The sequence below is a fragment of the Opisthocomus hoazin genome, chromosome 4, assembly GCF_030867145.1.
Source record: "Opisthocomus hoazin isolate bOpiHoa1 chromosome 4, bOpiHoa1.hap1, whole genome shotgun sequence".
Lineage (NCBI taxonomy): Eukaryota > Metazoa > Chordata > Aves > Opisthocomiformes > Opisthocomidae > Opisthocomus > Opisthocomus hoazin.
In genome coordinates this window covers 37,914,754-37,937,377 of record NC_134417.1, presented here as the reverse complement: position 1 = coordinate 37,937,377, position 22,624 = coordinate 37,914,754, and the positions used below count along the sequence as shown (strand labels likewise).

General features: G+C 40.0%; 1 protein-coding gene across 1 annotated transcript in view; it reads left to right on the top strand.

Annotated features, from left to right (window-relative positions):
* POU6F2 (POU class 6 homeobox 2) overlaps window positions 1–22,624 on the top strand; it is a 318,779-nt gene that overhangs the window by 210,969 nt on the left and 85,186 nt on the right. Inside the window, exon 5 of the mRNA XM_009943048.2 lies at window positions 7,365–7,696. Coding sequence (XP_009941350.2) covers window positions 7,365–7,696 — 332 coding nt within the window. The remainder of the gene's footprint in view (window positions 1–7,364; window positions 7,697–22,624) is intronic.

The window sequence follows — 22,624 nt, the reverse complement described above, 5'->3', positions numbered from 1 at the left end:
TTCCAAATATACTTGCCCTAATACTTAGTCAAGCTCTCTACCCAGAACAACAACTTTTTCTTTTTTTTTTTTTTTTGTTCCTTCTTAGTGGATTATTGTACATTTTAAGGTTTGGTAAGGAAAAAAAAATGTCAGATTTATTTAATGCAGTGGATCATTTTTCAGAGAAGTTCCAGTATTCATCAAAATGTGGAGACACCACAGGCACCATATAAATTATGATGGTTTTCTTCTTAATACTTCCTTTTTATTGCCTATATTCTTTAAAGTGAATTTAGTGCTCATGAAAGATGCTGGATATGACAACAGTAGAAAGCGAAGCCCTCTGTTTATTTGTAGAATTGGTACAGAGGAGCATTGGCAATGCAAGTTTCTCCCCATAACCCCATCTGTATTCTGCAGCTGTAACCTTGAGGGATCACCTTTAGGAAGGAGAAGATGACTTGGTCTCCTTACTCTTTCTGTCCTTAGCCTCTCTGCCGAATGTGGAAATAAAGATGTCAATTGATGCCATCCAAGGCCGTAGTCTTTATGATCTTCCTAATAAGTATTGGGAGACCATCAATTTGTTACTTTGACTGTGTGGCAGACTGCCTCCAGTGCAGGCTCTCTGTGGGTATCTTGTGTGAATACATCTTCTATACATCTAATACATCTTCTATAAGGTAGAACACACTCAAAAGCAAAATTAAATTGCAATGACTTTTGTTCCCTCTATTGACCTAGACTGGATTTGAACCAGTGGTTTAGAAATAATATGCTCTGTATCCCATTACTAATCTCTTCGGCCACAAGCCCAACCCTTCCCTTTTTTTCACAAAGAGGATGTTAACATATTTAGAACATCTCACATTTTGCTGTTAAAAAGAAAATTCAAGCGTATGCAAAAACACATTGGGTATTTGGCTAACCTACCCCTCATTACCCAGGAGGGAGAGAGCGTAAACACAGGCTTGCATTAGCCTGTTCAGTGTGTGCATTCAATCTTTTGAAATCAAAGAAAAGAAAGGCATATACCTCATTAGAAGAGAAACAACAGGGTGGAAAAAAAAGCAGGCCATGTCAGTTCAAACGCAAGCCCAGATGCTTAAGTTAGTCACATTTTTCAGTTTAAGGCAATGCAAATCCATTCTCCATTACTGGGGAAGTGGAAAAAGGCATTAGGCCCTTGAAATGGCAAGAGCCAAGTTCTGTGCTCAGTCAAATAGGAAAAGGTTTAATGTATGATTTTCTCCTTTTTTAGTCTCTTGTACATTGTATCAAGGCACTGAAGAACAGCTATGCAATTATGTAAATAGGAGGCTGGAGGATAGAGCAGCACAATAGTTTTAGGCTAAAATTGTGTCTTTGTCCTTCTACCCCTTCTTTCTCTTTACACAGAAACAAACACGCACAAAACATTAAAAAAATAAGTCAGACATTTTGTGAAGCTTATCCACAAGAGCAGATTCTAGATACAAATTGAATCCCTGCACATTAATTTGATCTTCTGCCAAGCGCTGTAGAGGTCTTAAGAATCTGAGTTTGTGTTGTGAATGAGAGCTGAAAAGAGAGTTATAATTTTTACATTGTTTTCATTATATAAACATTTGTGGGCTTTGCTTTTTGGAGAAACGTGATTAATTTTTTCAAATGTATATTTTAATTTAAAATATAACCAGAGCCATTTCCATACTTCTGCAATAATATGTTAGCCAGAGGCAGCGGGCAGTTGATACTACTCTCAGTGAATACAGCCAGGATTGGGATTTGAACCTTTTCAGGTTTCCTGCTAAGATGATTCACTCATTCTCCCTGTCATGGATCAGACTGCTGCTTTCAGCATGGTTGCATCAGAGGTGAATTTTTCCCATTGCACCACTCTACTTGACAGGGGGGCATTTTGATTTCATTTCAGTTTCCTGTGTAGGTGACCAGCAGAGGAACAGAAGACACAAAAGGAAAATGTGAAAAGACAACATTTTATTTAAATACTGTAAGTGCAAAGCAGCATGGTGCCTAAGGTATTCCCCAAAGGAGGTCAAGGAGTGTGTTCCTTAGATCATACCTTATCTAAGTCCTTAAAGTAGTCTGAAGTCGGTGACGAGTGTAGAAATAGGTGACCTGAGAGATCAGAAAGTTTGCTTTCACTGTCTCTTGACCACCCATTTACACCACTTAACTCTGTATCTCTTCTTCTAACGTGAATGCTTTAATGCTGTGGCTAAGCATAATCTGCTTAAAGTAAGATCAAAAAACATGGAGCGATCCCTTGGGAAGTCTGCCATGTAACTGCAGCAACCAAGAAATTATAGTTAAAACTGAAGTTTGAAAACTCATCATGCCGTTGTTTCCTTGTAGGTGTAAGTTCTAGTGAGGAGTTTGCTAGGACGATACCTGTCAACCCTCCGATAGTAAAGAGGAAGATAAAGCCCAGGGCCCATAATATTGGGGATTCTCATTTGATGGTTCCTCCGTGTAGTGTGGCAAGTCAACTGAATACTTTGATGCCGGTTGGAATAGCAATAATTATAGTGGCTGATGTAAAGTAGGCTCGAGTATCTACATCTATTCCCACGGTGAATATGTGATGGGCTCATACAATGAAGCCTAGGAATCCAATGGATAGTATGGCCCATACCATTCCTATATAACCGAATGGTTCTTTTTTACCAGCATAGTATGTTACTACGTGGGAGATGATTCCAAAGCCTGGTAAGATTAGGATGTAGACTTCTGGATGTCCAAAGAACCAGAATAAGTGTTGGTAAAGGACTGGGTCTCCTCCTCCAGCAGGGTCAAAGAAAGTAGTGTTTAAGTTACGGTCTTGGATACCTGGTATATATTCAACCTGTATTTTTTGTTGAGGAAAGCTGAAATGTCGCACACAGTTTGTGGATTTTCCTCACAGTTTTTCAGAGCTTGCATGCATTTTTTAGTTAATTATCTCCCTTTTAAAGTGATGTACTTTATGTTGTCTTTTTCACCATAGAAAGAAACTTTTTTTGCATGTTTTGCAAGCTTTTTTAATTCTTGAATGCAGTTCTGAAAGAAAGTAGGCATTTCTGACTTAAACATGTCAAAAGTTTTACCCAGCTGTTAGCCAGCAAGTCATAAAAAGATCCCTGTGAGGCAAGCAGTGCATGTTATCTTTTATACATGCAGACATAGCAGAGTTGTACCACCTGAAATTCCATCAGGCTCCAAGCTCTGCAGAAAGTGACAAATGCTAGACAGGTATACGATTTATAATGGATGAGGTATGCAAGCAAGCTCTGGGAGTTGGATTGGATTTGATTACAAACAATAATATGACACAACCCCTGCTGCGGGTAGTGCTCATGTTGTGAGAGGCAGTGCGATCAGGCAGCGCGAACACTGGACTGCAGGCGTGATCCGGAGCCCTAAATCCACCTTTGCAGTACGCCCGCTGTGTGGCTTTGGGAAAGCCTTGCCTGATCTAACAGTCCTCCTTCCAATTCCCTATCTGTTTGTTTAGCAGCTGTGTGTTAAACAATCACACCTCACCAAGCCACTTCAGTGCAACTTGTAGCTCAGCGGGATGGCAGGCTTCGGTGAGGCTTTTTAAACAAATTATATGAAAAGGAAAGAAGTTATTTGAATAATTTTGTGCAGTTGCTGGCTATGAACTTGGGAACTTTTCCATGAAATAACTTTTCTCCACCAATAAGATTTTCCCTGAGGGACCGCCTTCCACCCCAGCAAGAATGAGTGCACTTCTGGTACAAAAGTGAATGGTAGAGATATTGATGGCCCTGAACAGTACTGAGCAGTACTGAATGCAAAGCTTTTCTGCTCCTAGATGGGGAGTGAAAAACTCTCCATATCAAGCCATCAGCTGCAAGTGCTGGCCTTGCCCACAGAATTTACAAACTTGTGTTTTCCAAGTCAGCTTCAGTCCCTCTTCATTCATCGGACGGATCAGGTTCCCTGAGCGATTGCACCTGCTTACATTATCAGTACACAGAAGTATGTTGCTGATGGCCATTCGACGTTGGTTACATTAGCAGCTCAGTAGAACTTGAACCTGCAAAATTGTGGGTTAAAAAAAAATGTCGAGGCATTTTTCCCCCGTTCTCTTCCCTCTGGATTCTGTCCCTTGCTTTATGTATTGGCAGAAGAAAGAATATGCAAATCAAAGTGTCCATTAAGCAGAGTATTAGTCTTGGGCAGAATGTAAGTTTAATGAAGATTTAGTTTTTAGGAATAATTCTACAGCTGATCAAAGTTATTCAAACTGAGGCCTACACCACTAGGATGACTATTCTAGCAAGTAAATCCCAACAAGTGCAACGATATAATCTCTCTTGCTTAAGCAGATTCATACATTTTGTAAAACCGTACTTCAGTAAGCGTGGATTTTTGTCCGATGGTAAACAAACCGATCAGTGCTATTTCTGTATATCTGTATCTGTGCTTTAGGCTCTGTAATTTTGCAAGGCTCCTTATGTCACTGTTTGGCAACATTTCAGTCAAAGCATCCTGAAAGTCGTATGCTCTGTGGTGAACACTAATACAAATAATTATTAAATATTAGTCTTCTGATTGCTCTGAGCTACATGCAAACACACAAAATAATAAACTTTTTGCAATGTAATGTAACCACCACTCCATTTGCTTTAGTTTGTCAAGAAACATGTATTTTACATTTTAGGCTTCTTAACTATTCTCCTCATGTCTTGTATGCCACCATTTTAAGAAGTCCAGGCAGTGATGCTTTTATCTTTAATATTATATCCACAGATATTTTCTGCATATTGTAAGTTCAATCATAAGGTCCTTGACAAAGATTTAGTGCTGCCCTGGTTTTGCACTTTTATGTTATCAGAATTACAGTGATCCCTCCATCCTGTGTTACCTCACATTATCTCAGGCTGATGCTTAGAATCACAGAATAGAATCATAGAATCATTAAGGTTGGAGAAGAACTCTAAGATCATCAAGTCCAACCGTCAACCAGCAACTTCCAGCATACCTTTAATTATTTGCCATATTTTCCAAATTCCAGCTGAAAGGCGTTCCTCAAGGAGTCAAACATGTTCTGTGCTCCAAAAATGCCATGACCTTTAAGAGTGCCCTGTGGGAGCAAAAGGGTTTGGAGACCATTGCAGTACAAAAACACCCCACTATATCTAGTTTGCTACAGAGGAAGTTTTGTCTTATCCCGTCCTGTTGTGCACATAGGCTACGAAACGACCCCTCATTCCTCTCCATGAGCCGTGTGTATTACAAATTATGTTTCTGTGGGGCATCAATGCATTCATTTCTGTATTGCAGTTTGTGGAAGCCGTAAGGGCATGTAGTGTTCGAAGTCTTCGTTCTGGTGATCAATGGTTTGTCCAGACTGCTAAGCTATCACAGGTGGGGAAATGGCCTGCACAAGATAAAGAGCTGATCTAGATTAGTTTTTTCCTCATGGGAGTGAGAAGAGTCTTTCCGCCTCTGTGTACATACTTACAGATAAAATTGTTGAATGGTATTACTTGCAATCTGAGGTACTTCATGCTATGGTTAATATTTGTCTATGCAGTTGCTTTCTTGTATACACAACTTCTCCATTCTCTGTTCTCATATGCCTTAGATTATGTGTCCACTTACTACTGTCTTTGAGGCATTTAGGTACCAGTTCTGATCATGGAATTGATGAGAGCGTACCCTTCTTCTTCAGGCTGATTTCTTTTGCGTGAGATACCATGCGTGTTTTCAATCTGATGGTCACTCTATTTTATGTTGAAACGCAAAACTTCCATCAGTAACTTTCCTGAAGGGAATATATTGGTGTTACCAGTCCTGCTTCTCTGCATTATTCAGCTTCTTTGCTGAAGTCACATACACATGACTATAATTCTTGCAAAGGCAGATTTGCAGCTTGATTCCCACCTCTGGTGAAAGGAAATTTAGAGCAGCTATGAGTATAGGAATGGATGACCAACAGCTCTTCTCACCAAGCCTTTTACTTTTTATTCAGGCAGCCTTTTCTGGCTCACCCATTCTGCCTCATCTTTCTCCTTTTTCTTGTCTTTTTTCTTTTGCTTATTCCAGTTTATGGCTCATTGATTTCCTAAGTCATACCCAAGACCTCACATTCATCCCCAGGGCATAGACATCTGGAAAGGTGAAATAGGCACATTGACATGAGAAGAAAGTGGAGATGACTTGGCTTTATCAGCCAATCCACAAATAACTTGGTGAACAGTGTTTCTGGCCATGAAATCTGAATACCACTTTAGAAATAACAAATTTGATTCACACCCAGTTCACTTTGGATTCTGCTGGTGGAAATTATAATACAGAATCGTGTTGGCAAAGCAGTACAGAGGGCAAAGTAGTGCAATGATCTTGTAAGCTGTTCCTCTTGGGATCTCATAGCAATCTAATTCAAACCCTAAGATGTTGTTGGAGTGGGTAAGGCTGGAGACCCAGGTAACTTATTCAGGGCATAACCCCAGAAAACATCAGGCCTCTGTGATGTTCTGGCTGCTGCTTAAAGCTGTTCTTCCTTAGTGACATGCCTGTGGCACACTTATTGCCTTCCTGAATTTAATGAAAGCCCTAGTCAATCTGAAAGTGTCTCTGGGAGATAAAGTTTGCTCCTCTGTGCCAGCAAGTTGATGTGAGCCACTGGTTTCCAAGCCTCATGTTTGGAGCACATGCTAGCAAAACGCAACAGACTTTTACTACCAGAAGTAAGTGAGCAGTGCAAGTGCACAGACTACCTACCCTATTTCACAAGAGGAACTTCATAGCTTTTAGATGTGAATTGTAAGAAACAGTGCTAATTTCAGCGAACCACACATTTTACTGAGCATTTTTGCTACCTATGCATTGCACAGAAATTTCACAGCTAAATGTTTTCTTTCCTGACACCTGCTGTATAAGGATGTGATAAAGCTCTTTTCAGAGCATCCTATGTTTTACAGCTATGGTTTGCTCCTCCTCTATATAACAGCACCGGTTCGTGCTCTGAGTTCTTGCTATGCTATGTACAGTGACATCCTGTTGGCCTCTTCTCTAGGCGGGCAAAAATCCCGTTGGCTTCACTGGTAAGCTTGTGTGAGCAAAACCTGCTGGTCAGCTCTGAGGGCTGTCCTGTGGGCAGAGCGATAGCCCTCCCGAAGGTTTGCTTTCATTGCTTCCAGTAAAGTCTGACTCTTCCCAGAGAACAGCACTGGCAGAACCACGGGCTATTATTGATGGCAATGTGTTCATTAATTTCCTGCCACAACCTGAAGTCTGAGGCCAGCTGAGCTCAGTGGGCAGTGTGCCCCAAAATGTAACAGAACCAAAATTTAATCTGGAATATCTTTAGCACAGTAGGTATTACTGAAACCTACGTAACTCCTTTCCCTCTCTTCCATTTACAGCTACCTCATCCCTGAACTCCCAGCTTCAACAACTTCAGCATCTTCAGCAGCTCCAGCATCAACAGCAGCAGCAGCAGCAAGGTCAGCAGCAGCAACAGCAGCAGCAAAGCCAGCAGCAGCAGCAAGGTCAGCAGACGCAGACTCCACAGCCACCCCAGCAAACCCAGCAGCCACAGCCACAGCCGTCAGCACCACCACAGCAGAACCAAACACAGTCCCAGAGCCAGAGCCAACCGCCTCCGGCCCCACAGTCCTCCAGCTCCCCTCAGAAACCCAGCCAGTCACCAGGGCATGGCCTTCCATCTCCTCTTACTTCACAAAATCCGTTGCAGGTAGGACACTAAATACAAATCTCTAACTGTCTAACAACAGAAAGTGCGTACTCTCCCACTGCAAGGGGGAGTCAAGTGGAGGTTACACATTCTGACCATACAGGCTAAGAAATTTCACCTCACGTTAGTTAACCCTCACAGGCATGCACCTTAGAACAGCCAAAAGGCCTGATAAGCCAGAAAAGCATAACTAATGATGGTCCTAGTCTGCTCCTTTCTGAAGAGTAAACGTCTTTAGCTCTTAAAGACCATATCATAAAAGCCATAGAAAACTATCTATTTTTTTCCATGGATTCAGCATGTAACTTTCGCACATGGTGTTTGCCCAGCAGTCACGCTTTATGGTAAATTACGAGGACAGCAAAGTTAGCTGTTCATTAGCAGATGATCCTGACTGTCCCTAAAAGAAAGAGAACTTCTGCTGGTGGATGTGTGCAAGGGATGGATGGGTTATCTTTCCTCTTCAAATCACAATCCTAAGGTTTATGCTGCGTAGAATCAAATACTTCTGTTAAGGGTCTCAGTATAGACTCCAAAGCTAAGAATGCCAGTTAATGCCTTTCCTAGATGCTCACTCCAGTGACACAGATGTTTTTTAATAGACCAACAGCTGTGGCACCCATAATGATGGTGAACTCTGCCCGTCTTGGAATTCCTGGGCAGAGAACGGAGAGGTCTGATCCAGTAGTCCTAATTTCTTATACTTGAGTGTTCTTGCACTGCATGTGTCATGTATATGCATGTTCTGCAAGAACAGTTTTGACTGTACCAACTAGTATGATTCTGAATAAACACAAGGGTAGTCTGTGAAGTGAGCAGAGTATCTTTCACTGGGCAGTAGAACTGCACTTAGAATCAGCATAGTCTCTGTTCATTTTATTCTCTAAATGTTGAGACCCCCTTTTAAAGGTTTTATCCACACTGATGGATTTGGCTCCATTTCCTGCAGAAATTAAACTGCATTAGCTTAATAATTAAAAAAGTCGTTTTCCAAGCAATTAAGGGAATTGGTTTACAAGAAGGTGTGTTTGCCATGTATCCAGTAAAACCTGAATTAATCCGAGCTTCAACTAAATTGCATGAGATCTGATTTTTTAATGGTTTAGATAATAGATTTAAAAGTCCACAAGAGATGCATCCTTGCTTCCTGAGTTTTTTCAGTAAAGCATAATGTTTCTAGAGCTTTTTCTGTGTATTGTCTTAAGGGCTACTTAGGCACCGCTTAATACCCAGTCTATCATGCTAGTGAGTGCTTTGGGACTCTTTGGTATGCAGATTATTGATGTACAGAGACAGGAATATTTCCAGAGGAGCTTCTGTTACATTTTATTGTTTGGTGCAGCTGTAATGTATGCACACTAGCTGTATACACTATATGTTGCTAAAACTGCCTGCTAAATATTTTGCTTCAAAAGGCATTCAGTTTTCCAAACAAAGCAAATGCAAATATAAAGTAGAGTTGGGGTAGAGAGGAAATGGGATTATCTCAGTGGACATACCTCAAGAGGGTTGTACTAACACTGAATCTGAATTCTTACCTCTTATATAGCCTCTGGTCCCAACCTAAATCTCAACTGAATCTGAATACTTCCAGTCTCATCTGTGACCTACAGGTAGAAGCTAGTAGAATCACTTTCTACTGTCAGCTCTCCAGGGTCACATCTCACTTGCAGAAGTACAATAAAATAAAACCAATAGTTCTTGCGTGAGAGGTGCCAATGACAATGTTTTTGTGGAGATACCTCGGCACATCACTCTCTTTAGCATGCCTATCTTCACGGCTGCCCTTCTGAGGGCAGTCTGGATGTGGCAGACTCAGAAGAAGTCAAAGGAGGGAACCAAGTACTCTGAGATGGTTTTAGTTTAAACGCTATCCCCTAAACCTTTTAGGAACTGGGATTAGAATTAATGAAAGACACCAGCGTGAGAGGTCTGGCATTCCCACTGGGAATGCTCAGCCAGTACTGCTCAGACAGCTGCGTGACTGGGACACTTTCAGAACAATAGTCAAGGAATTAGAAGTCATTAGCTGTCAGCTTTGGCTCAGCATTAAAGAGTTTCTAAGAAAATGGTGGATAAGTATTTTTAATATTCTGTGCTCTCTGATCCTCGCCATTTAAATAACCACAAAACCCAGAGTTTGTTCACTGATACAAATACATCATGTGCTGACATCCAGAAGAGAAACCAGAACTCCGCACGGTACTTCAGGCCTCACCTTAGCGGTGTGTACAGGCCCATGAGTGTGGCCTTCTAGACCCTTCTACAGCATTTTTCCAGCAAGCGTAATGCTTCTTGAGATTCCCTAAGAAATACTTAAGAACTTGAAACACGCTCTGTCATATTGCTGAGAATGGTGAGACTCCTTAATATGCAAACAAGTGACACTCAGAAATATTTCCAGAGGAACTGCTGTTGCACTTTATATGTAGTTGAAGGATGTGTTTGGGTACTTCTGTGAAGCAGAGAAATGGTAAGATCTCCTCCATGAATTTTCTCTTTCCATTCTAAATCCTGCAGAGAAAAGCTGTTTTATGTCTGTAGGTCTAGCTTGAGGACTGGATCTGAAATTGTTTTCTTCTCCACAAACAGTAAAAAAAAAACAAAAAACAAAACAAAAAAAAAAAAAAAAAAAAAAACAAAAAAAAAAAAAAAGAGGAGGGAGCACACCTTTGCCAGCAGTTCATATATTCGGTTCATAATAGCTGCTCAGAATGTGGATTTTTTTAATGTCTAACGCTTTAACTTAAAAATTGACCTACAACAAAATTCAGAGATATTATGGCCTCTAAGGTAACGTGCTTTATGAATTAGAATGAAATGGATTTTGCTTGAAGAATATTAAGGGAATGAAGATCAACTAAGTTAAAGTTTGACAGCTTAAATTTCATTTCTGAATTCTTGATTTTTTCATGTGGGCTTTATCCTCTTGCATTATTCAGGATCTGTCTGAAAGATATTAGTTTAGAACAATGCAACCTCAAAAAATTGTCATGGAAAGTCAGTAATTCAGGAGGATGATTGTGTTTGTTTCAAAAAACTCTGAAGGATAACAGCAATTACATCTCAAAATGTACAGATGCTGTCATGTCCTTCAGAAGGCAAATTAAATGAAAGTGACTTGCTTAGGTATACCTGGGTGAGGTACTATTGCTAGCTGATCAGAAATTAATAATACCAGTGCAGTGTACGCCAGCGAAAAGTCTCAGAATGATTCTTGTCAGATTGTTCTGTAATACTCTGCTCTAATTTTATCACTATTCTTTACTCAGTTCAGTGGGCTGGACTGTAGTTACAAAGCTATTATTTTTAGGAGGTCTTTTAATGATGGTGTAGAAAGATGAAAGACCTCACTTTAGGTTCCAGGGCCTGGATTCTGTGCTGACATCAGTGATGATGCTCCAGATTTACAAAGGTAAAAGCAAAACACTGCAGAACCAGGGTCATCGCTGATTTGCAAAAGACAGCAAACCAGAGAAGAGTTTTCCCAAGCTAGGCTGTGTTTCAGGAAGTGGTGGGTCAGGTAGATGATGGAAGACTTTAATCTCTTCGTCTTAAAATGGTGAAATTTCTCAGATGGATAATCATAGTCTGATTTTTACTTTGTGTCAATTGATTGAGACAAAGGAATCCAGAGGTGAAAGACAACCTAGCTCATGTTGTAAATTTCGGACTTTGAAACCTTTACTTCTGGGAAAATACACCCCTCCAAATATGGTTCTCCTGTGAATGTTTAATGTTATTACATGGCAAACTGTACGGGTTCTTGAATGGTCAGCATGTTGCAGCTTCAAAGCATAGATGGCACTTCTTACAGAGTTTCCATTCAATTAAATTTCTAGAGCCATAAGATCTTGATTATATGTTGTATAAAATCAGATGAGCCAAGTACCAAGTAGCCGATTATTCTGCCTGACTACCAGGATAAGGCGCTTTGTATCAGCAACATATATTTAACTGCCTCCAAATGGGGGTTAGCTTCTGGTGCTGACACTCACTGTATGTTTTAGCGGTATGGATAAGATGAGTGTACCCACAGTCAGAGCTACAAAGGGAGAGCTGCACTCACTATAGGAGTGGAAGAATTCCCAATGATTTCTACTGCTCTGTTCGTGTACAAAAAGGAACAGACAAACAGGAAATCCCCCAGGGATTGCTCCACTGTAAAATTATTCTGACCAGTTTTAGAACTCTTTCCTAAAGCACCTCTTTGTCATAGAAGTCTACCTACAGTAACTGGAGCTGACGGAAGATGATGAGTGAGAAAAAAATAATAATAAAAGGAGGGAAGAAGGGAAGTGAGGAGATGACAACAGCAGAAAAATCTTCCAAGTAATAACAAACTCTAGGATAGCAAAACCAGAACCTCCTTCAGATTAAATTTTCATACTAATCTTAAATAATGTATTTGGAATCTCAACACTTTTATGACAAAGAAGAAAAGAAAAGCAGAAAGGCTGAAACACTCAGCTGTAAATGAGGGAGAATGTGTACACAGATGCCTGAGGCTCCAACAGTCACAAAAACCTAACCAGCTCTTCCCTTCCCCCCCAACCTCATTCACTGGTTAGCTTCTCATTAAGGAAACATCTACTTTAAAGAAATCTCGGTGTTTACTGACACTTTGATAAATTTACATATATTTAAGATACAGAAGAAACAACCAAAACAGTTGGTTTGAGGAAGGCTGCTGGGAAAAGTTTGCAAGTACTATGGTCATGGACTGTCTTCCTGTCTGTGTTCATGGCCAAGACCTGCTGTATTTTTCTCATGCTTATTGAATCCTGAGATCAAGACAATTTAATCAAGATTATGACACCAGTAATCCCTGAGGTTTTCTTTTGTTTTGCTAAAATTATCTAGCCTTCTTCCTGCATGTGATACTGTGCAATGTATGACTGTCTGAATCTGTTCCCAAGTAACTTGGTAATCAGTTTGACAAAGAAATATTTTAGAAGTGTTGAGTAAATGCAGTGCTTTGAATCCATTTTCCAAAATTTCCTGATTTTTTTGTATCACTAGGGATGCATCACATCACAAAGCAACAGGTGATATAGGCACATATAGTGGACATTTATTCGCAGACGTTAATGCCCACCACCTGCTTAGAGTGAGCATGTTGAAGTGCTGATCTTAGGTGGATTTCCAGGAGGTGCTGGCAAGACCTAGGTCTCAGCTCTAAACTAATAGCATGGAAATTTCCCTGCAGTCAGCTACATTGAGTTGGGATTGGTGAAGTGTTGAGAATATTTTGCGTATTTCATCCCCTGTTCATTTCAGACAGGCCCAGAAAGATTTAAGCATCTTATTCCACCAACAGTTTTGGATTTCTGAGTATTCTTACAGTATTTTAATGACTTTTGTGGGTTGATAAAGGTGATTTCATGAGTGGAAGAGGCAAGTACTTGTGTAAAAATTTCCACTACCTGGAACATCATGGTTATACTGATGCACCACATACACACAAGTACCTACAACTCATTGCAAATACTGTTGTGATTCAGGTCCCCTCCTTTTGTTTTTGTGCTCCTCCGTTTGCCACTGCAGTAGTTCTGTGAACCACACTGACATTACTATTCACAAACTTGAACCTTGCTTCATAAATTGTTGTCTTTGATTTTCCGTGCATCCAGGAACTCCTTTCTTCTTCTCCTCTCACCTACTCTGGGCACTTCCATGATCCTCCTCATTCCTTCTGGTTCTGCCACCGGCTAGCCCACTTCGATACGGCGACATAGCAATTTGTCCTAGCTGGACACTCGGGCATCTCTGCACTATGCTATACCGTGCTCCCTGGCCCTGGTACACGGTGCGGAGATGTACAAGCTCGTTTCCTGGCACAGCTAGCTGCTTTGAAGGCTGCTACTCTTCCTGTCTAGCTAGAGATGCGTGGATGTCATTTCCACAGAAAGGCTAGTTTCAGTTACGTGTAAGACTGCATCCATCCACATGACTCAGTAGGGTTTCACATCTTCTCTTCAGCTGTCTTCCTTCTCCCAGAAGCTCACTGCTTTTTTGGGTCTTTGAGGGATTGGGACTTCACACTGTAAAGCTGTTGAATACTGCATTTAAACAGACCAAAGAGACGTTTAAGGGTTCTCAAAGAGACTTTATAAGCCAGTCTCTACATTCCCTGAGGAAACCTTCTCTCAGTTGAAGCACTGGCTGCCTGGTCCATCCAAATATACTCTGCAGGTGTTGCTATTTTCAGAAGCACAAGGAGTACTGGTGTCTGACTCACATTTAAAGCAAAGGAAATTAATCTTCGAGCAAAACAACTGGCATTATTGGCACCCAAGGGGCAGAAGCTGAGGCTAATATAGGAAACCATTTGCTGTAGAATTCTCTGAAGGAGAGGAAAGTGGAGCTGTTTGCCCAGCAAGCTTTGGCTTCTGAAATGGGAGCATTTAATAAACTCCCTAAAGCAACTGAAGTATTTAATAAATGGGGAAATAAATAAATAATATCACCCCAGGACAAATTTGGGAAAGGATCCATGTCCCATAAGGTCTTCTGTTTGCAAGGCCTTTCTAGGCAGAGAGGAGGACGCTTGGGGATCTTGGGGACAGAAAAAATTGACACAGCTCCTCAGATGCTCTTTTAAATCCAGTGGATCTGTTTTGCTAGCATTCATTTCTCTTCATTTCTCTTTTCACTCATACTTCCAAAAATTTTCAGGGACACAGAGAATATCCCAAAGTATTATTTTATTTCCCCTGTTTTTCATACCCCTCACCTCTTTGTAATAAAGAAAAAAAAAATTGTAAGTCGTCACAGGTTTCTAGTTCTGCGAGAAAAAAAAATTCATCTGCTTGGAAACAAGTGGACCAAGTGAACACAGAGAACCCACTGGGCTTGTTGAATTTGATTGAGGAGTAATATTCTGGAAGTGGTATAGCCCTGATGCTACATCATTCAAGGCTCCTTGTACAACTAAGCACCTACAACTAAGCACCTAAAAGAGGTTGCTCAGCTTCTAGGTACTACCTCAAAAAAAGGAAAAAAAAAAAAAACCAAAAAGCCACTCCAGACTGTGTTTTAAAGTTTAAAATTAAGCCTTTTTCAGCAGTATTGCTGAGATCATCAGACTGTCCATTTGTGGATTCTGTTGGTGGTTTTAGCAGATGCAGTTATGGCAGGTGTTTAAAAAAATTATAATACTTTCTCTTTTTTATTGATAGCCAGAATGTTTTGAGAGAGTGACTAAGCAGAGGCCTGGAGATTATGAAATTTGCTTAAGTGTTAATGGGTTGATTGCTGAGTTACAGCCTGCCGTCTTGACTGGAAATTGATTGACTGGTGCTGCAGGTCTTCACACTTGACGCTCGGATTTGACTCGAAAATTCTGCCAAGTCTTTTACTCTGAAATTTATCTTAATTAGATCTGAAAGACCTGCCACAGCAGAATAGTCACACCGATTAAAATGAAAAACAGGAGAAATTACTGATCAAATTAATCATAATGTCGGGTTACAGCTGTAGGTCTGATGTAATTTGCCACTCCAGTGAGTTACATCGGCCCAGGCAGAGGAAAGAGAGCTGGTTTTACGCTGATCCGTAACACCAGGCAGCTTCGGGCAGCCCATCAGGACGTTTATTCCATTCATTCTCTTGGCTTATTCTGACCTTAGTGCTGCAACTAGAAACAAATTAGGCAAAAGAAAAAAAAAATCCTTTTATCCAAGTGGTTGTACTGGAAGCATGAGCTTTCCAAATCTTTCTTGTTTCATTTTTCCCCTTTCTCCACAAACCTTCTACTTTTGTTTGAAGTAACCAACAATTAATTATGTGGAAATTGGAAAATTAAAAGGTCAGAGGTTACCACCTCAGGCACAAGTCAGAAAATGTGTGTTTCTAAGAGTTTCTAGTGGGTTAGGATATGAGGAAATTAGGATCATTTAAGCAAATGGATATATAACAGCACATGAGAAGGCATGTCCTAGCAGGCAGGAAATCAACAATCAGGCTTGATACCTTATAGATGTGATGATCCTAAGATTTGTTTTTAAATTACATAGTTGTAATATACTATATTCCACTATAACCTTAAAAAAACAGAAGGGAGATAGGCTGTGAGTCTTAAGGGGCCCCACCATAAAATTTTCAGCTGGAAGAGAAGTCTTTGGCAAGTTTCCTAGTATTCATTCCACCAGCAAGGTGTGAAGGATTTTTAGGACCACCTGTCCTGTAACAGCACTGTATTTTTTGCTGCTGATCAAGGACAAAGTCAAGAAATGAAGATGTTTGCCACCAGGTGAGAAAGGAAATGAAGTAAAGGAAGGAGAACAAGAAACTAGATGAGCACTGTGACTCTCAGAAAAAAAAAATTCTTACCTTTGAAATACACCTTATTTTTTGTTTTGATACTGAGGTAACTTAAACTGATCAGGAATTTTCAAAGTGATTTTTCTTTTCCAACAAGGATGTAATTCCCCAAAGTTGATTTCTCCACTGCCCGAAACTGCATTCTGATTTTCTGTTTTGGGCCTGGGAAGTGGAATGAACCGAGGATAGCTTTTGCTTAAGATCACCTTAAATTGTACATAAACAATTTATTACATTGAATTGCCTAAAAAATAACGATGTGACGAAAGAAACTGAAAACATTTTAATTCATGGTGATGATTTCAAATCTGCTGAAATACTTAATCATTTTCAAATGAAAGTTTTGTTTGTGGAAACACTTCAATATTCCATCTTTTGTCTGCATTTGCATCAGAAATTGCATCTTAAATCAGGACAATTTCCTGCCCGACAGGAATTTGACTTATTTCTGATAACTTAGACATGATCAAATATCCTGTGAGGATTCTAGTTGGAGAACCAAGCTAGGTTATGTTTGTGAAAGAAATTGGAAGGCAAAAGTGAGCTTCCAGAAGAGAAAAACTGATGTATGAAAATAGCACATCATATATTGCTAGGATTATCCTTTTACTAAAGGAATGATGATGGTGCATTTTGGTCCTTAAAGGAGATGAGATTCTTCAAAGCAGCAATCACTGCTGCAATATCTTTGTATACCTGTTAAGAAATACTTACACGCTTGTAAAAAGCATCAGGGAAGCAGTCAGACCTGGAGGGATCCTAGGCACTTAGCAAAAATACAGATGCTATAAAGATAAGCTTAAACTATGGGGCCAGTCACAGTACAGAGCGATAGTTTGTAGTAGTGGTGGCCAATAAATTGATATCAGAAGATTATTCTGAATGAATGTGATAACAAGTGATATAAAAATTTTTAGTTGCTCTTAGGATTTTCACCACAGTAACCTTATAATCCCATTTTTAATCTGCTGGATAGCCAAACTCGTCTGGAGTGCTGTCTCTTCTTGCTCTCCTCCCAGTTTGGGCAGTGCATCCTTGTGAGCTGGTGGCTCCAGCCAGAACAGCACAGGAGGTGGTAGAGGGCTGATCTCCTCTTGGCCTTTGCCCAGAGGGTGTGGGACACCCCACAGAGTGCCAAGCAGAGCTGCCGACGTCGGTGCTCCATAGGCTATGGCACGGGGGGCCAGATGTGAGGACTAGGGCTGTGCTGGGATCAAGGTTCAGGATTCACCTGAGGGTGCAGCTTCCATCCGTGTAGAATTCCTCAGGGACGGGGCCTGATTTTAGAGAGGAAAAGGAAAATATTGGGAGGAGGAGAAGGGACAAAACCAATGTCTTTGTTATTCACAGTGCCTTTATTCCTACTGACCTTTTCCAATGGGAGAGAAACACACAAAAAAAGAAGGACTGGCATTGTGAAAGGCTGAAATTGTATCACTGATCTCCACTCTAGAATAAAATGCTGTGTGCATTCCCACCCCACCTCTGTCTGCAACTTTTTACTTTATAACGAGACCTAGCGCTGTCCTAGGAAAGTTGGCAGGAGGTTTCTCACAGCTCTGAAATGAGACCGGAGCAAGCTCAGTATTCCATTAGGAAAGTTTCCCCCTCTTCTCCCTCCCCAACTTCATTGAATTACAGCTTCCTTTTTTTTTTTTTCAGACTTTAGTGTTCTGACTATGAAACATGCTCTCCATGCAATCAAAATGTGTCTGACAGAATTTTCAGTTCACGTAAAACAAATATAAAAATAAACAAAACTTGAGAAAACCAAGACGTTCTAAAAATCCTTGATGTTTTCCCCATAGACATTCAAAGAATATGTCTAGAGGGAAATCACTGGTGCTTCAAATGTACCAGCAGGTATAGAGATAACGTATGTCAGTCCTGTAGACCCAAACTTGGCAGTCCATGCTCTCACGAGTGAAAACTGCAGGGAAAGGAGGGAAGGGGATGCAGTTCGTTTACCACTACATACAATCTGCGTATTTAGCTCTCGTCTCATTATCAAGTTCTGCCTTTGTTTACTAAATTCATGTTTGGTTTGCATCAGGAAGTGAAGTGCTCTAGTAAATGGGTTGTTGGAGTCAGGAGCACCAGACTGCAGTCCCAGCTCTGTCACTGTCTGGCATGTCACTTTGTCTTTCTGTTCTTTTGTTGATTCTCCCACCATTGTTTGATCTCTTTAGACTTTAAACTTCTACAGTTTTGGGGTATAATGCAATGAGGCCTTGATCTTGCATTGGGCTTGTAGGTGCTGCTGTCACACCAATACTACGAAAGCAAAGAGTGTTCAAGAGAGGAATCACATAGCCGCCGTCACTCGCTTGCTGAATTGAGACTAGTATTGCTGTTGACTTCAGAGGACACAGGATTGGTATCCATTTTGTTTTCAAGTATACTGAATATTTTGAAGTTCCTTTCAGCTGCTCAGTGTGCTGTCAAATGCACTAATGAAAGGTTTTCCTAAAGTTAATTTTCCTGCTCGTAATACAATAACCAAATTTGCTTTAACACTTGAAAAAATCCATCCATACTAAAGAGAATCAGTTGCTTAATCCTAAAATTAAAGGTTATTGCATGCAAGAGAAAATAATTACATGCTCAAAGTATGGAAAAAAGAAAACTTTTTTAATATGTAGGTATTTGTATAATTAAAGACTAATCAAGCATGAAGGCTGCTGACTAAACCAGAAAATGAGATTGTTGGCAAGCAATATTGTAATGTAAATGCCATTTTTGTTTAAGTACTAAAGAGCTGGAGGAATGATATGCTGAACAGATTAAAAGCAAACAGCATTGATAATAAATATTTATCAGATTTCAAATGCAACACACAGAGATTTTTATATTTTACATGCAAGATATATTGGCATTGAAATATTCAGTCACTTTTCAAAGGTTTGTTCACATCTTCACTTTAAAATGTTGAAAAGAAAGCACTCAAAAGTAAAAGCAACAGCTTTAGAACTCGGTCTTAACCTGTAGCAATGTCAGTAATCTGTAGGCAATGGAAAACAGCTGAGACTTGCTAACATACTTAGCTACAAATGCATAAGATCAACTCCTGGGGCTGGAGAGTCAGAATTTTAATGGTATTAATGTGTGTTTTGTTTTCTTTTCCTTTTTTCCAAAATGTTCACATTAATTTTTCAATGGGAGAGGGAAGCTTCTCAAACTTAAATCAGTACCCTGAAACAAATGCAGAATGAAGTATTTATGGAGGGCTTATCTATATGTAGAAATTATCCCAATGTAACCGCCATTTTATTGTAGAGGACTGATTTATTTAAAGGTTTGTATCTTCTTGGGGCAGTGCTTTTAAATTCGTGTGAAAGTATTGCACTGGTTAAATATGCTCATCATATGCCTTTGTATTGTGTTATTGTAGCCTAAATCTTATTCAGAAGTGGCTATAAAGACATTTGGCTACATCCAGAGTTGAGGAGAATTAGGAAATGCTAGAAATTAAGTACCAAGTGTGTTCCCATTCCCATCCATTTTCTTTCCATTACACTGTTCCCAGAGTTGATACTATTCAGCACGCTGAGGTCCAGCAGAAACCGTCTCTTAATCAAGCCTGCAATAGTTGAGGCTAATTTAAAACATCCTTTGATATCTGTGAAAAGAGGCTTAAACCAAATGGCTGTGATAGTAAGGCAACAAAGACCTTTGCTTTAGTATGTGTACTGTGGGCCACTGCATCCTTTGTGCTGATGTGTACCTCCTGTTGTTTCCTCATACAATTACTTTTCAGAATAGTTTTCATCTCACTTGATTATGACTGAGAGATACAATAGCATGTCACTGAGAGAGTTATCTGGGGAAAGTGGCAATAGGGATTTTTGAATGTAAGGCTGCCTACAACATTACCAAATTTTTCCTAGCCTAGAGTAATTATATTCTATTAGCCTTTGGACAAAGGGAGTGTAGACAAGTTAAAATTAGATAATATTGTGCAAAAGTCTAATGCTAGTCTCTTGAAGAAGCGTTGATCTAATTTTGAAGAAGGGTTGAATCACTCCCATTGATGTGAACTGTAGAAATTATTACTTAGCTCTCGAAGGAGCAAAAATGCAGATTTCAACCCCTGGATTTCTTAGAAAAAACTTGCTCACGTCCATAGGTTACATCACAGGAAACTGACAGTTTGCAAATGCCAACATTCAGACCAAGCCATCCAGGTTCATACAAAATCCTGTGTTTATCTGAGTTACTGAGCTTTCAAATATGTAACTTCACATATAGGCATATTAATATATCATCATTAAGAAACTTTATAATAAGTACATTATAAATCCTCTAATTCATATTTACACTAGCCTAATGATACTGAGGATTACAGTGGTAAAAACACACTAAGGAAGACAGTAGGAAAAGTACAAAACCTTGCGTGTGGATCCCCAGTCAGCGGTCCAGGAAGAAGCAAACTAGACGAGGCAGTAAAGCACATTTGGATCAAAGCTGTGCAACTGATGGGCTGTGAGCCAGGGCTGGCCCATAGGAAGCTGCTATCCAGACCCCAGGTGAGAAAACAGAAGAAAAATACAAAGCTTTTGAAGGCAACTGCACGTGTGCTTTGCTCCGGGGTGTGCTGTTGCTTGTGAGTCCTGAGAGCAGCCCAGTTACCTGAGAAGTGGGCAGCTGAGACGTCTGCCTTTTAATATTTGTTTGTTTGTTTGTTTGCTTTTCATACATACCTGAGTGAAGCATAGTAATAAGTTTTAGGTTGCCTGTTAACAAAAGACCCTAATTCTTTTCTTCTGCAGAGTGCCTCCCAAAGATTACTGATCCTGTCAAGCAGGTGATAATTCCTTTTTTTTTTTCCTAACAGTAACGTTGTATAAAATGTAAGTTACCGAACAGTTTGACCAGCATTTGTAGAAGGAAGATTACCACAGTTTACTGAGGAAAACATGCTAACATGTAAATTATTTAAAGGCTGAAACAGACACTTTCACAAGTCATTAAACTACCCTATGTCTTGGAACGCAAAGAGGATATCCCTGGGTTATTTATCTGAGGGGTCTGCAGGTCAAAAGAGGAATGGAGTCAGCAGAAAAAGAAGCAGTCACACACAGAAAGAGCAATTATTCACAAAGTAAGAATGAGAATAGTGGTTAGAAGTGTCAGCATATACATCTGAAATGCCTTTAGTGGGGCCATTACTTATGAAAAAATCATTACTGCCATTTTTCACTAGATGCCATCTGTGTGCCTATTTCATGGTAACCATGACTTGCATAGCATTCATTTGTATGGAAAACCTACAAAGAAACCTCAAACCACCTAGTGAAATGTAGAAGCATCTCCCAGCTCTCTGGCTTTATACTCTTTGACAAGCATCAACCTAAGCAGGGCCTTAAAATGCTCAACACTTGTATACATCATCTCCATTTACCTTTGTGAATCAGTAACGATATGCAAGCCTCATCTTCAGTGTGTGGTTTTGAAAGTCTGAATCAGATTCTCTAGGTTAACAATATCCTTTACTCCAAAGCATAAAAAGTAAGATCACAGTCCTGGTTATAGCCTCACTTGGAAGTCTGAAGGCCAACCAGATGCTGCTGTGTTTCCCAGGACTGTCCAAAAAAGTTGCCTTATTTTCAGAGAAAAGTTGCCCCTCATCTGAGCAACAGATACTGAAATTTGCAGATCTTTTCTGGACATGCGGTGTTTGGTTTTGCAATTTCTTCACAGGAGAAAGTCTTACTACTAGGATTAGGCAAAAATCAGACCAAAGGATATTCCATGATCTCAACAATATTTGACCCCAAATCAGAAAAAGAAAACAGAAAAATCAGCGTAGCTGACAAAGTTTCACATGGATGAAATAAAACTGTGACATCTGATTTCATCTGTTTCACTTTACCATGTGCACATGTACTATGCCATTTGAGAACCTGGGTTCAAAATGAACAGCCCAAAAGTGGGGAATTTCATTACGACCAAAACACTTTATTTGGGAGCTGATGGAGGGAGAGGCTTCCTAAACACAACCAAAATTCCCACCACTTTTCAAAAGGTTTAAATTCCAATAGAAATAATAATAGTGCACTAATTTTTTCCATGAAAATTTAAAACACCTATTTGCAAAATAATTGTAACAAAATATTTTAGATTAACCCTTATCCTAGGAATCACCATGGTCTGCAGAAATGCTACCTGGTGCTTAGAAGCTGACATTTTTCCAGCAAGCTGGAAAGCTGCACACTGTTGAATATAATCTTCACATTAGGGTGCTGTTTTTAAATTTCCCAGGGGGTGATTCGGCGCATGAAGGCAACAGGGGTAATGATCTGAGCAGGAGACTCCTCACAAAGTAGAAAGAAGAGATCAGTACATTTCTCACTTCTGACAGCTGACAGAACAGGGTTTGCCCTATGAAATAAAGTCAGCCATGCCAGTGAAATGGTCCAGCACGGAGCAAAGGAGCTTTATCTCAAGAAGTGAGGTTTGTAATCATCAGGGTGATAACCACTCTCATTTTCCTACAACTTGTTCCTTTGCAAAGTGCCTGACAACCTGCTTTTAAACAGGTGGATAACTCAAGACTTTTGTGTTAGTTTTTGTTGAAAACTGTAGATTTGCTCAAAAGCAAGT